Source organism: Ipomoea triloba, chromosome 12 (assembly GCF_003576645.1).
Source record: "Ipomoea triloba cultivar NCNSP0323 chromosome 12, ASM357664v1".
Lineage (NCBI taxonomy): Eukaryota > Viridiplantae > Streptophyta > Magnoliopsida > Solanales > Convolvulaceae > Ipomoea > Ipomoea triloba.
In genome coordinates this window covers 7,910,671-7,925,131 of record NC_044927.1, presented here as the reverse complement: position 1 = coordinate 7,925,131, position 14,461 = coordinate 7,910,671, and the positions used below count along the sequence as shown (strand labels likewise).

The 14,461-nt window shown below is 38.6% G+C and overlaps 2 protein-coding genes and 2 long non-coding RNA genes across 4 annotated transcripts; 1 reads left to right on the top strand and 3 right to left on the bottom strand.

The window, feature by feature from the left end:
* The first annotated feature begins 235 nt into the window (after positions 1 to 235).
* Positions 236 to 2,077, top strand: LOC115998007 (expansin-A9-like). The gene is made up of 3 exons (XM_031237460.1): positions 236 to 430; positions 538 to 853; positions 1,365 to 2,077. Exons 1-3 carry the CDS (start codon positions 280 to 282, stop codon positions 1,672 to 1,674), a joined length of 777 nt encoding a protein of 258 aa, XP_031093320.1. The 5' UTR covers positions 236 to 279; the 3' UTR covers positions 1,675 to 2,077.
* A 722-nt stretch (positions 2,078 to 2,799) lies between these two features.
* LOC115998021 lies at positions 2,800 to 3,640 on the bottom strand. The gene is made up of 2 exons (XR_004093822.1): positions 3,244 to 3,640; positions 2,800 to 3,093 (listed from the first exon to the last, which is right to left on the bottom strand). It is a non-coding gene; the product is annotated as an uncharacterized LOC115998021 (long non-coding RNA).
* A 3,230-nt stretch (positions 3,641 to 6,870) lies between these two features.
* On the bottom strand, positions 6,871 to 10,593 carry LOC115997997 (probable serine/threonine-protein kinase PBL10). The gene is made up of 6 exons (XM_031237446.1): positions 10,008 to 10,593; positions 9,221 to 9,543; positions 8,713 to 8,848; positions 8,449 to 8,591; positions 8,225 to 8,348; positions 6,871 to 7,725 (listed from the first exon to the last, which is right to left on the bottom strand). Exons 1-6 carry the CDS (start codon positions 10,063 to 10,065, stop codon positions 7,271 to 7,273), a joined length of 1,239 nt encoding a protein of 412 aa, XP_031093306.1. The 5' UTR covers positions 10,066 to 10,593; the 3' UTR covers positions 6,871 to 7,270.
* A 2,139-nt stretch (positions 10,594 to 12,732) lies between these two features.
* On the bottom strand, positions 12,733 to 14,011 carry LOC115998019. The gene is made up of 3 exons (XR_004093819.1): positions 13,879 to 14,011; positions 13,709 to 13,789; positions 12,733 to 13,059 (listed from the first exon to the last, which is right to left on the bottom strand). It is a non-coding gene; the product is annotated as an uncharacterized LOC115998019 (long non-coding RNA).
* Positions 14,012 to 14,461: the final 450 nt, after the last annotated feature.

Sequence of the window (14,461 nt, the reverse complement as noted above, 5' to 3'; positions counted from 1 at the left end):
TTGGCATGTGCGAGAGAGCTAAATAAGGTCACCACCACGTGCCGCTCACATGTGCAGTACTGGGCCATGTACGTAATTTTATTTTCCTTCTCTTTCTCCGTTTAATTTATAAATTATAATAAAAATGGCGAACTTAAAAAAAAAAAAAAAAACGAAAATAAAGCATTAATTGCACAGTCGTCCGCCCCGCCCTTTTAAGTACCCCCACCTTCCTCCCGCTTCTTCGTCCCCAAACTCCCAATCTCTCTTTCTCTACTCTAAATCTCTGTGTTCAAGCTTATGGAAATGGCGGCATTGAGGCTCTTCTGCATTGCTCTCTTCTGTTTCCTCACCGCCGTTCGAGCTCGGATACCCGGCGTTTACACCGGCGGCCCCTGGCAGGGCGCCCACGCCACCTTCTACGGCGGCGCTGATGCCTCCGGAACAATGGGTATATATATATATATATAAATATACTGATCTTAATTCTGTGTCTCTATCTGTTTGTGCAATGAATTTGAAGTTTGAGTGAGTTCCTAATTTGTTTAATTTGTGTAGCGGGTGCTTGTGGGTACGGGAATCTGTACACGCAGGGGTATGGGGTTAACAATGCGGCGCTGAGCACGGCGCTGTTCAACAGCGGGCTGAGCTGCGGGGCCTGCTTCGAGATCAAATGCAGCAATGACAGATCGTGCCTCGCCGGAAACCCGTCGATTGTGGTCACCGCCACTAACTTCTGCCCGCCCAACTTCGCCTTGCCCAACGACAATGGCGGCTGGTGTAACCCTCCCCGCCTCCACTTCGATCTCGCCATGCCTATGTTCCTCAAAATCGCCGCCTACCGTGCCGGTATCGTCCCCGTCAACTTCCGCCGGTAACCATCTTCTCCCCCCACTATACTACATTATTACTATCCAGGATTTGTTCTATTTTTACAAATGAGAGTTCACATGTTAATACGATATTGTAATAGGTCTGTAATAGTCTAAAAAAATAATTTAAGCTTTTTCTTGATTTCAGAGCCCTGGGACAGGGCTCACAGTGTTCCACTCATCTGTTGAATTTGCATCAATGTGAAAAAAAAAAAAAAATCACCCTTTTAGTGGACCCAGCCTACCAGAAATACCGGTCAACCTTGGGGTAATAACCGTCTAAAAGTGCACAATTTTCTTGTAAAAATATTAGTGATTCTACCACTAGTATATAGTTTTTGCCACCCCTTGTGTGTGTGTGTGTAAAGAAGAGTAAAAACAAAGGAAGAAAAATGTCAACCCCAAACAATCAAGATCTATTGCCACCCTAGAAAAATAAGAAATATGCTTTTGAAATGAAGAGAAATTTATTTTACTTCTTGTAACTAAATTTTATTATTATTATTTTTTTAGGGTTCCATGTAGAAAACAAGGAGGGATCAGATTCACGATCAATGGTCACCAATTCTTCAACTTAGTAATAGTGACCAACGTGGCAGGTGCAGGTGATGTCCAAAATGTTTGGATCAAGGGCACCAACACCCAATGGCTGGCCATGAGCCGCAATTGGGGGCAAAATTGGCAATCTAGTGCAATGCTTTCAGGTCAAGCTTTATCTTTCAGAGTTCGATCCAGTGATGGTCGCAAAGTAACCTCAAAGAACATCTCACCCGCTAATTGGCAGTTTGGCCAGACTTACGAGGGCAAGAATTTCCGAGTCTAATTTACTATAGTCCATAAACCTTGAAACTGACACGGGGAAATTTCTAAGAATTAGAAATTTACCCTCTATACTTTTCTTCTATTTACATGTAGTTCTTTTTACCGTAATTTACCCACCTACAAAATTTTCTCTTTTTCTCGAGAAAATTTAAATTGTGTGGGACTTAAAAGTTAAAAATTATTGTACTAATATTTTGTTGGGGCATTTTAAGTGATGTTTGTTAAGTATAGACGTTGAAAGTTAAGTAATGAATGAAAGTGAGGGAAAATGATTGTAAGTTGTAGAGGCTGAAGCGGTTGCAGTAAAAACAAAATAGTAGGAGTTAATGTAGCCCGCAGTTCTCTGTGTACTATTGTTGTTATTATTATGTGTAATCAAGTTTGCATAATTATGTTTTGCTCTATTTCTCACTTCTTGATAATTTAATTTCAAGCATTATTTCATTCTTGATAATTTTGTGACAGAAAAGTACAAGCTATTCTTAAAAAAAAAAAAAAACAATAATACTTTTATCACATTTTCTTATCTAATTAGATAAAAATATGAAAAAGGACAAAAATGAATTCTTTACTTTTTACAGTTTTACCAAGAATTTGTTGCCAAACAAAAAAGTTGGATTGGTTTTTAGTTTCAAGAAAAAAAAAAAGTTGGATTGGTTTGTACTTTTGAACGATGTGACGCTTCAACTTTTGGCAATGGGAGTATAGGACTATTGTGACGTGTAGTCTAGCCACTAGACATGGTAAGGGACTGTAATAAAACAAATATGCTTGGAAAGCAAAAGTATTATGCATCACTGGGGATGTATACGAATCGAATCGAGTCAAATATCTCACTATTCGATTGGAATTCGACTATATTGATAGATATTCGTATTCATATTCGTTTATTATTCGAATCCAAAATCTGATTCGTATTCGATTCGATCACTTTATTCGAATATATTCGATTCGACTCGAATATTCGAATTCGAAATATTTATCTTACTTTTTTTTTTTCAAATTCTCCAATAATTTAAGATAAAGTGTAATAAAATTTAAATTTAAATATCATTAAAATTTCCATCCAGATTTTCACATTTTTTAGACATTAAGACATGAAGACTGCTTTGCTCACAAACCTGACTAAATGAATTTCAACATAATTTTATTTTTCTTCAAGTTAAAAATAATAATTAATACATTTATAGTAGTATATGTTTTTCAAGCAAGAATCGTTGTAGATGTGTAATATCTGCTGCCGCATCATCAGATTCATCAACAATAAGCTTATCAGGAATAGCAGTTGTAACATTTTTGCATCAAATGATTCGTTAACTGCGAGGTCATCACGAAATAGGAGCTTAAGGTATTGGAAGGACTCTTGGAAGAGTATGCAGATCTGCTGCATTTATACTTTTGTGCCATCTTCAAATGTAGCCTGCAGTAAAAGTAAATTCAAAACAAGCCTTGAGTACTTTATTCACTAAAGCTAATTGAAACTCATTAAAAAAAGAAATGCCTTCAGAAAATAAGCATAGGTTCTACGGAGTATTTGTTTCTAGTTCATAGAGATGGTAAGAAGAGGAACCTGAGGATCATGACCCTTTGCAGCTACAAACAAGCCACCAACGCAAACAAATATCATTAAAATTTCCATCCAAATAAACGCAAACAGCTGCTGCCGCCGCGAGAAGCACCGGAGCTGCAGTGCTGCCTTGCCGTCGGAACTTCGCTGCTCTCCGGCTCTCCGCGTCTCTGAACTGCAGACCAGCGAAAAGGTCACTCCAGATCTACGGATCTTCCCTTGAAGGCGCCCAGATCTACGGATCTACCGCGAAGGCGCTGGCCGCCCGTGGTCGCCGACTAGACTGGAGGTCTCCGGCTCTCCGCATCTCCTTCTGGTTTGCATCGCGAAGAGGGAAGAGTGAAGGCCTGAAGCACTGAAGCCGCGACTGAGCTCTGAAGAAGTGAAAAGTGAAGACTGCCGTCTCCTTATTGGACCTAGGGACTTAGGGTTTAATAAAAATAATATATATATATTCGAATATTCGAATATTATTCGAATCAAATATACTTGTATTCGTATTCGTATTCGAATAAAATTCGAATAAAAAAAACTATTCGAATTCGAATTCGAATTCGTATTCGAAATATTCGAATTCGAATCGACATATTCGAATTCGAATCACGAATCGAATCTAAATTATTTGATTTGTTTACACCCCTATGCATCACCTCTTTGCTTCCCTTCTAGATTTAGATTGTGAAAATTTTACTACAAAAATAGTATTTTAAGTGATTTTTTATGGTACAAATATTAGTAAGATTTGCTTTTAATTTAGATCGGGTCAAATTAAATTCATGTTTTCTTTTGTGAGACGAAAAATTGATATATTGTACACTTAAAACGGATAATGTGTGAATGAGAATTTAATTTTCAAAATATATCTATTTAAGTTGGAAAAATAATTATAGGGGACTTGGAAGAAGTATTTGTCCCACATTGGAAATAGAAAGTGAGTTTGCACTAGTATATATACAATTCTCTTTTTTAAATGAGTATGAATTGTATAGTATAAAGACTCTCTTTTGCGTGTGTTTTTGAATATATAATCAGAACTTACACATTAATTCTAGTCAGTTTTAGGAATTAATTATTATCAATTCCAATTTAGTTTTTTTAAAATTTATGTTCGTAGCCGTCGTGTTATTTTCATATTAATTGGTCGGGTTGTTACATACTGATATTAAATCAGTGTTAATGCCATGTTAAATATAATTTGACTATCTCTCCTATAAATACCATGCTGTTGAGCAGTTGATTTACAAGAAAATGAAATACTTTCTCTATGAAACATTGTCTTTACTCTCTCAAACTTATGTTCTTTCACCTCCAAAAATTTTGCGTAATAACAAGACAAGTGTGTTCTAAGGACAAGATGTGTCTTAATGAGACATAGAGGAGTGTTTTTATACCCTCCTTAGACTCTAATCGCCCCTCGAAAAGAGGCGGACGATTGCAACCACCTTGGACCATGATTTGAGCCGAGAAGACCACCTCAACCAAGACCCCAGGGCCACGGCCGAGCACGGACCCGGTCGAGATGACCTCTCGGAGAGGTCCGCCCAAGCGACCTCTCAGGGAGGTCGACCTGGACCTGGGCTCGACCGGGTGCGGTTCCAAATTTTCACCGATGCTTGCATCTCCTTCATCCACCGGGTGGACCCGCAACGGGTCCATTCATGATTTATCCATCAACGGAAGTCACAGGAAGACTAGAATAAGGAGTCATGATCTGACAAAAATACATAGAGTCTTAATACTCTCCCTCAAGCACATGGTATACTAGTACCTGTAGCTTGTATCTAAGAAAAGAAATCTAAGACTAAGTAAAGCCTTTGTAAAGATGTTAGCAAGTTAATCTTTTGTTGAAATAAAGTTGACATGAATATCTCTAGTAGCAACTCTATCTCTAACAAAATGATAGTCAATCTCCACGTGCTTGGTTCTTGGATGAAAGATAGGATCTGCACACATATACATAGCACCAAGATTGTCACACCAGAGTTTTGGAACAGAGACACCAGGAACGTTAATCTCATGCAATAAAGAAAGATTCCATATTACCTCAGTCCTCAACACAAACATCTGCTAGAGCCTTATATTTTGCCTTAGTGGAAGACGTAGCAAAAGTCCTTTGTTTCTTGCATACTCAAGACACAAGATTTGGCCCAAGGAACACAGCATAACCACCGGTGGACTTACGATCTTCAGGACATCCAGCCTAGTTAGAATTAGAGAAAGCATGAAGTTCTCTTGATACCGACTTTCTTATACGTAAACCAAAATTAATTGTCCCTTTAATATACCTCAAGACTCGCTTTAGTTGTTCTCAATGTGAGATTGTAGGAGCATGCATGTGTTAACACAACTGTGCTGTGCAGCTTTATTTGCTTGTTTATGTAGACGACATCTTAGTAATGGGTTCGGATTCTGTGCGTGTGGATGATCTCGTGGCGAGCATGGGTCGTGAGTTTAAAGTGCGTGATATGGGTCGTCCTTCTTTTTTTCCTAGGTATTGAGACGTTTCCGCATGGTGACGGTATGTTGTTATCTCAACAATGCTATATGAAGACATTCTAAAGCGTGCCAGCATGGTTGATTGTAAGGCGTCAGTTACACCTGTCTCGCTGGTTTGGGCTGCTGATGAGTCTGACACACCGTATGCGGATCCGACGCAGTACAGGAATCTCACGAGTATCTTACAATATCCCACTATCACTCGACCTCATCTTGCCTTTGATGTTAATAAGTTGTGTCATCATATGCATGCGCCCAGCCGCCCACTACTGCACATTGGGGATGTTGAAGCGGGTGCTTCGGTACGTTAAAGATACTATTCATTATGGTCTTCTGATTAGCAGGTCTCAATCTCTTGAGTTGCATGCCTTTTCTAATTTGGATTGGTTTGGTGATCCAGGGATCGCAAGTCTACTAGTGGTTTTGCGGTCTTCTTAGGTGCTAATCTTGTTTCTTGGACTTGCCGAATGCAATGTACAGTGGCTCGTTCTTCTACCGAAGCTAAGTATAAGGCTTTGGCTGATGTATCTGCTGAGGTCACGTGGTTGGTGTCTCTTATTAAGGAGCTTGGTTTGCCCTTGACTACTACTCCTACGCTTTGGTGTGAGAACTTAGGTGCTACCTATCTGTGTGCTAATTCGGTGTTTCATGCTAGGACGAAGCAAGTAGATATCAACTACCACTTTGTTCGTGACAAAGTGCCCAAGAAAGAAGTGCATGTCAATTTTATCTTTACCAAGGATCAATATGCGAACATTTTTACAAAAGCTCTCTCTGGTGTTCGGTTTTCTTTCTTATGTGGCAAGCTCAATGTTGTTCCGACCACCCTTGAGCTTGAGGGGGTGCGTTAGGATTATATTGTTATTAGTATTCTAGTTATACTTTACTTTTGTATTGATATTTGCCTTGTATTCTCATTGTACTGTTAGACAGATAATACAATCCTCATCCACACAGTTGTGTAGAGCGTAAATAAAACATACATTTTTTTTCTTGAAAAGAAAACGTACATTTTTAATATACTAAATATACGTTGTCTATGTACTAAAGATACAGTATTTTGTATACTATTAAATACTCCGTAATATACTTTTGAGTATAAACACGTACCATTTATTCCTGGTCCAGACAAAAAAAAAAAAACACAAACTGCCTTGATATGTAGCAAATAGTTGAAGGTGCGTTCACCTAAAAAGTTTGCAGGATTACAAAATGAGAGCATTAGACAAGCATATATACATATTCCCAATAATGTACCAAAAAATATGCCATACGCGAGCACAACCATCATGCTAATATTCTACAGCTTTTCTTTTTCTTTTTTTTTTTTTTGGGCGACAAAGGGAAATCGCAACCACTACCCGAAAGTGTGCACTGGTAAACCCACCTTGTGACTAACCTTAGCCGCGTAACAAACTGGCAATAAAATGGCATGCATTAATTGGAAGGTTAACTGCTGTACATCTCTTTAAGTGAATAGGCATTGCCACGAACTGCTGGCGACCTAGCAACCCGAGCACTCGCTTCTTTTCAGTTATGCGTAGAGAGGAGAGGACGAGGGTCTGGGGTATGTGGTCATTCCGGCTGTCTCTGATGCAGTGCCACGGCAGGACTTAGACGGGCCCTTTGGGCGGCTGTCCCGACTGAAGTTCCTTTCTTTTTTATCAACGGTCGCTGAGTCCTTTGCCTCCTGTAGTTGCTCTAAGGTTTTGACCACGTCGTCCATGTTTGGCCTCAACTTCGGTTCCATGCATAGGCACTGGAGTGCGAGGTTAGCTGCCTTCATGGCTTTGCTCAGTGAGTACTGCCCTTCGAGGCGGGGATCAAGGACGCGGAAAATCCTGCGTTTGTTGGTAAGATAAGGTTTTGCCCACTCCACAAGACTGTGCTCCCCAGAAGGCCGATTCTTGTCTATTGCTTTTTTACCAGATAAAATTTCTAAGAGAACGACTCCAAAGCTGTATACGTCGCTCTTTGCAGTAAGATGACCTTGTTAAGAACAGAGAAGTTAAGAGATAAGAAGACTGCAATGCAATTTTCATTTCTAATACAAGTACGAAAATCAACTCATAAATGATGCCATGAAAGCTCCATTTATCTCGAATGATGAAGGTCATGACATTGCTATCCACCGAACCCTCAAGCCCATGCCCTTGGGTTCTGTGAGAGGAGGTAAATTGCGGGATGTGCCTCAGTGAGACAGGGTCTGACTGCTTTGCTTTTTTCCCAAGGTTTATTCCTCCCCCAGTGAGGATTCAAACCTAGGTATTCACTAGGCAATACAGTCACCCACACTCAACCTTTCGACCATTGAGCTATGCCCCAGGAGCGAGGGTATACATTAGCATTATGATATCCTGACATGCCTTTGGTTTAAAATGATTTTTCAATTCAGCCAATCGACATTGAAATTTCCCGAGAAAACACGAAAAAGCACCTTAAGCATTGTCAAACAAGTCAATCACAAATTTTTTTCGCAGAGACAAACCTGTTGATAGATACTCGGGAGCAGCATATCCATAAGTCCCCATAACCCTTGTCGAGACATGGCTCTTATCCCCTGTTGGCCCATCTCTAGCCAATCCAAAATCAGAAAGCTTCGCATTATAGCCCTGTAGTGCAATGCATAAAATTAGTGGGAAATTTTTTTTATAGGAGTTTAAAAACGATAGAAAATGATAAAGAGTCCGAATTTTAAAAAATACCACATACTGGATCAAGCAGGATATTAGAAGTCTTGAAGTCCCGATATATGACCTTTGTTTCAGCATTGTGAAGAAAGGCAAGCCCCTTTGCAGCACCCAGGGCAACCTTCATTCGCAGGCTCCACGTAAGAGGCTGAAAGAAGGAACCTCCTGATTGAACAAAAATGTGCACGACGTTATATAGCCATCTAGGAAATTGTTAACAGATTAACAATTAATATAACCGGGGCAAGTGTAAGTATGTAGCTTTAAGCAGATTTCCGGGGCTTACTTCTAAACAGATGGTTCTCCATACTCCCCTTGGCCATGAACTCATAAACCAAGAGCCGGTGGTCATCTTCTAAGCAATAACCAATCAACTTCACGAGATTCGGATGTTGTAGTTGCCCAAGATAGATGATTTCAGCCTGTAATTTCACAAGTTCAAAAACATCAGATCCCGGCTATGTGCCTTAGTGGTGTAGGGTCTGAGTGCTTGCTTTTTGCCCCAAGGCTGAGATCCTCCCCCATTGAGGATTCGAACCTGAGTATTTGCTGGGTCACTACACCACACTCAACCTTTTGACCACTTAGCTATGCCCCGAGGGCTACAGAAATACCATACATATATATACAGAGTATATAAGAATGATTTCTAATGATAAAGCATGATTGAGTATCTGAACAAGACATCATAAGCATTAACTATGAGCAATACCACATAATGCATTCTGGAATACAGTGTGAAGTAAAATCCAAAAAACTGTCTCGAAGTTCATCAACCTAAAAACCGTACTCACCAACCATTCCCTGTGCCCCTGCCACCCGTCTTGGTTTAACTTTTTGACAGCTATGGTCATCCCGGACCCAGGCTTTGATGCTACAAGAGTGTGCTCATCAACCCATCCTTTGAAAACAGAACCAAACCCCCCTTCCCCCAACACACTGTCGGGACGGAAGTTTCTGGTGGCCGCTTTCAGTTCACTGAAAGTGAAACTCTTCAAGTTGGAGGACTGCAAGATTTCACCCTCACTAAGAGGTGTGTGTGGTACAGAAGCTGATGATAGCTTGTTCGAGTTACTCGATTCAGTCCCATTCCCACTCACATTTCTAGAATCCACCCCTACACAAAAACAATCCTAGAATTGTCAAAAAACAAATCATAAGAGATGAAAATGAACATCTAACAGGCTCAATTTCCCACTCTAGTAAGCAATTGAAACCGACTATATATACATCCAAAAAATTGACTACTTCTGGTTATATGAACTGTACATATCTGTTCATTCTAATCTGCAGCTCTGAGGAATATAAAAGGACACTTTTTAAAAAATCTTCTCAGAGTTATTCTAATCTCTAGTAAACACCTAGCATAGAAATGCAACCAGATTACTTACTAAAGTACCAAATAAATCATCTTAAATCAGAGAAAAGGAATACAAAGAAGATAATCCATATATCTTGGTTAACAAACAGTCTCATAATTATTAATAGCAGAATATCAAGCTTTATACATACAACAATAAAAAAAATACCCTAAACATTTGAAGGAAAAGATATCAGAGTTCAATTTAAGAAAAAAAATACCTGAACTAACATAAAATGCAGTCTCAGCTTTGATTTGGTTGCTCAAACAAATCCCCATCACAATAAATACCTCAAGAAAAACAAAAGACAGTAACAAAATCAAGAAATAGTCATTGAATGCTGCAAGAACTCAACATTCTTAGCCCAAGTGCATGTATAAAGCTCAGTAAAAACCCCACAGGGCCCCTGACCCTAGATCTAGTGTGAATCTATAAATTTATCCCTTTCAGCTCTCTCCAAAGGTTGGTTGTTAGTCTCCAACTACTCCCCCTATATCTCTCTCTCCATATATAAATATATATATATATATACACTAATATACCCCAACTTGTCTTGTAGGTAAGATAACCGGTGAGAAATTTGAAAAAAAACACAAGAAAACCCAAACTTTTGAACAAAAAATTGTATTTTTCCAGTGGATTTCGGATGAGAAAACCCTTGAGACAACAAGAAGGAGAAAATAGAGTGAAGGGAATTTAAGTTCTTGGTTGTAGGCTCTTTTGGGGCTCAAGTTTCAACCTTTCTTGAAAAAGAAAACTTTTTTGGACACTTTTGTGGGAAGGAAGGAGCACAGAAGGCTGTTGACTCGCTCTTTAGCTTTATATTTTCTCTTTTCTCTTTTCTCTTTTCTCTTGTGACTAATCGAGTAATCGACTCTGGGCTAGTAGTAGTGGACTGTGCCACTGTGGATACAACAATTTTCAGTGGAAAATTAGCATTTGTTAACAAAGTTGATTATTAATTTCAAGATGCTTAGGTGTTGGATTCTTCTGTCCAAATTTTGGTCCTGTTCTTATGATTAGTCAAATCTTGGCATTGTTTATGCTAAGGGCATATTAGGGCATGATTATTAAAATGTCATTTTGCATGGGTTCTAAAACCATTTTTTAAAGAATATCTTTGTACTGTGTTTTTGGTGACTTCCTAATCTTTAGTTTTTTTGTTTTTTTTTTTTTGAATTATTCTCATCTCTAACATCCAATGTTGTTGAGATCTGCGATTCAAAGGTTAGGTGTACGGAATTGCTAGCTGGATGTGAATAATCATTCTAAAATCATCAAAAAAATAATTTAAACAAAAGTGTTGACATATGAAGGAAACGAAAAAGAAAAAAGAAATAAAAAGAAATAAAAAGAAAAAAAAAAAGTAAACCAGCCTATTACTAAAATAATAATTAAGTTGCCGGTCTTGTTTTTTTTTTTTTTAATGCACTTTCTAATTCTGCAAAAAAAAAAAAAAAAAAACTAATAGTTTCTTTTTTTGGTTCAAATCAATAATTCTTAACACCTCAGGTATAAAATAATACGAGTGGGCTGCCCATCAACAGTGAGAGATGCAATCCGGTCTGGCCCGATAGCCAACCACTGACCTAAACACTCAAGCAAATCATTTTCTTATCAAACTCAAAACTCCACGAGCTGAGAAGAGGGCACCATCAAGGAGGGGTCTGAGCATGCAACTAGTTCTGAAATGAGGGAACTTGTTGTGAAGATAGCCCGATCTCTTTCACGAAGAGCCCATCAATAAGAGTTTCGATCGCATATCGACCATTAAGGGTATGCAAGCTGCGTAGCGCCACTGACCAAAACACTCAAGCAAATCATTTTCTTACCAAACTCAGAACTCCATGAACTGAGAGGAAGGCACCACCAAGGAGGGGATCTGAGGCTACAACTAAGACCGAAATGAGGGAACTTGTTGTGAAGAGAGCCCGAACTCGTTCACGAAAAGCCCATTGATGAGAGTCGCACCTCGACCATTAAGAGTTTGCAAGCTGTGTAGCAGTCCTAGATCGAATAGCAGCACCTTGGTGGGCTTGTAAGCAACCCAGAGAGGTAAGAAAAAACATTTATAGATTCGAAAATAGTAACACATATTTTTGGTTGGGCTTGCAGCTTAAGCAACCAAAAAAAAAAAAAAACAGATGTCGTAGCATACCCGCAGACAGAATAAGTGGTCCCGATGTGAGTTGGAACCTCCGAGGGCCCATTTTTATTGAGAAAGTCTTGGCTCAAGGGGTTGTCTATTTTTATTGCTAAAGAAGAAAGAAGCCTAGAGCAAAATAAAAATAATATAAGAGGTACTACGAGATATCAAATTCGCAACATCTAGTATAACAACCTAAGCACCAACCACCGAAACCCCTCGATCAAGTACAAGAAGGTAATATGCTTTATTTATCCATGTAGAGATCGTTGACATCCAGGTAGTTGAGGGACACGTGTATGACCAATATTGAAGGATGTCATACATTTATCAACAATCCGAAAGATTTTCAACAATATATAAGGCACTCTACCCTCCCCTCCAATCCCTTTAAAGATCATCCCTCTTTATAGGAGGTCCTAGCTTTCATTATAGAACCCCTAACTTGGTGACTTCTGATCCTAACCTTTAAGGATTTGAAACTCTTGATATCACCTATTGAAAAATGGAAACCATAGTGCTTATGTCTCAAACTGCCCATTCACCTTTCAATTTTGCTCCCACAATCACATTTAGGATTGCAAACACAACTAATTCGGTGGCTTTAAAATCAACAATTCATCCCATACTCATTACCTTGTTTAATTTGGTCCGAACCAGAAGTACATAAGTTATATACAAATGAGTTGAGTTGAAGAAATTAGCTAGCTTGTGCTAGGTGTTCTCCCTTTTAATCATCTAATGATCTCAATTGCAATATCTTTAGCTAAGAAAAATAAGAGAAAAACAATAATTTTTTTAAAAATTAAATATTTATTTAATCGCACTATCGGCGATAACTTGATAAGTAGATATAGAAGCAGAGACTGTGAGATCAGCCTTCGATCAACCTAACACACAAGATAACTCAAAAGAACAAACAAACATACATACTACACTACACTCTTATTCCAGGCTAGGCTAGGGGAACGGATATGCAGACAGACACTGCGGAATCCTCTTCACTTTTAATTCTCCGCCCTCTTATATATGGCGCCCCTCCTGGCTCCTGAGTTAGTTGCAGGTGCAGGGGTCGCATTGGCAGTTTGGCCCGCAATGGCATCCCTCCTTAGCTCCCCCATTCTCCCTGCAATAACACCAACGTAACAATAATCACTTTATTTTTCTTTTCCCCCAACTTAGGCCTTCCCCAACCGTAGACAAGACCAAATGTCAATCTGCCCACTTTATCTTGACAGAGTAGGCAGGAAAAATGAGGTAAATCGTGATAATTTAGTGATTCAACAATCAGGTACATTTAAACATGTTGTCAAATTTTAAAATTTTGACTCTTCTAAAATACTATCTATGGAATCATTAAGTTAGAGTTAAGCTTGTGCAGTTAATAATCACATTATTTTTCTTCTTCTTTCATGTCCTTGCTTGAGGGTAAGTAAGAGGATAAAATCACAATAACTTTTAAGTATTTCATCAGACAAAATCAAATGTCAATTTGTCTCCCAACCTTAAGGAGCCTCATGGCCTTGCCTGAGGGTAAGTAAGGGGAGAAAATCACAACTTTAAGTGTTTCAGTAGACAGAATCAAATGTCAATTTGTCCACTTAATCATTATTATAATCTCATAATCATAATCATAATCTCATATTATGGTTGTTAAATTTCAAACTTTAATAGCTTTTCTTAAATACTACCACCACTATGCTTTCAATAATCACTTTATTCTATATATCTTCCAAACACACAATCTCAAAGAAATGAATTAAAAATGGACGCACTTTTTCTGGGGCGCAACTCCTTGAACAAGGGTCTGAGCCGTGGTTTTAGCAGTCTCCACCATGTCAGGGTACATCTTACACCTGCATGCATCATTTTGTGTAATTAAATTAAATTAAATGAAAATAGAGCTTAGCTTAAAACAGAATTCAAAAACGGTTGGGATTTTTACCCGCTGCAGTCGCTGCTGCACTTGCAGGCAGAGCCGCAGCCACAGTTTCCTCCACAGCAAGACATTTTCACAAATATAAAAAAAGCTTGAAAATATATGAATAATAACACAAGAAGATGATGAAGAAGAAGATGTGATGTGGCGATGGAGTGGTGTTGGTGGCGCGTACTTATAGTGCGACGGAGGAGAGGAAAAACGGCGAGGATCACGTACACGTGGCAAAATCAGGGGCGTTGGTTCCCCTCGTAAATCGGTCCATTATGGTTTCCATCTTTTCCTCCCACGTATTTGTAGTTTTCGGTGGTGCTGTTACGCATCGTGTCATCTCATCAACTCAAATCCACTACTGTAGACCTCCACGTACCTCCTCTGCTTTCCAACATATTTTTGAATCCTAGTTAGATTCTCGAGTATAATGATTTTATCATATTTAATTCTAAATTTTTAAGTTAACCACTATAAGTAACAATGAAGATATATTATTATTAAGATAATAATAATAATAATAATTATTATTATTATTATTATAAGACACTTCTATATTGCCAATTAATATTGGTAATATTAAGTACAATAAAAAAAT

Coding starts and splice junctions, on each gene's coding strand:
- LOC115997997 (XM_031237446.1), bottom strand. CDS start 10,065: ATGGGGATTTGTTTGAGCAACCAAATCAAAGCTGAGACTGCATTTTAT. Junction 8,849..9,220: donor AGGGGCACAGGGAATGGTTG/GTGAGTACGGTT, acceptor GTGAAATTACAG/GCTGAAATCATCTATCTTGG. Junction 8,349..8,448: donor CTAATATCCTGCTTGATCCA/GTATGTGGTATT, acceptor ATTGCACTACAG/GGCTATAATGCGAAGCTTTC.
- LOC115998007 (XM_031237460.1), top strand. CDS start 280: ATGGAAATGGCGGCATTGAGGCTCTTCTGCATTGCTCTCTTCTGTTTC. Junction 431..537: donor TGATGCCTCCGGAACAATGG/GTATATATATAT, acceptor TAATTTGTGTAG/CGGGTGCTTGTGGGTACGGG. Junction 854..1,364: donor GTCCCCGTCAACTTCCGCCG/GTAACCATCTTC, acceptor TTATTTTTTTAG/GGTTCCATGTAGAAAACAAG.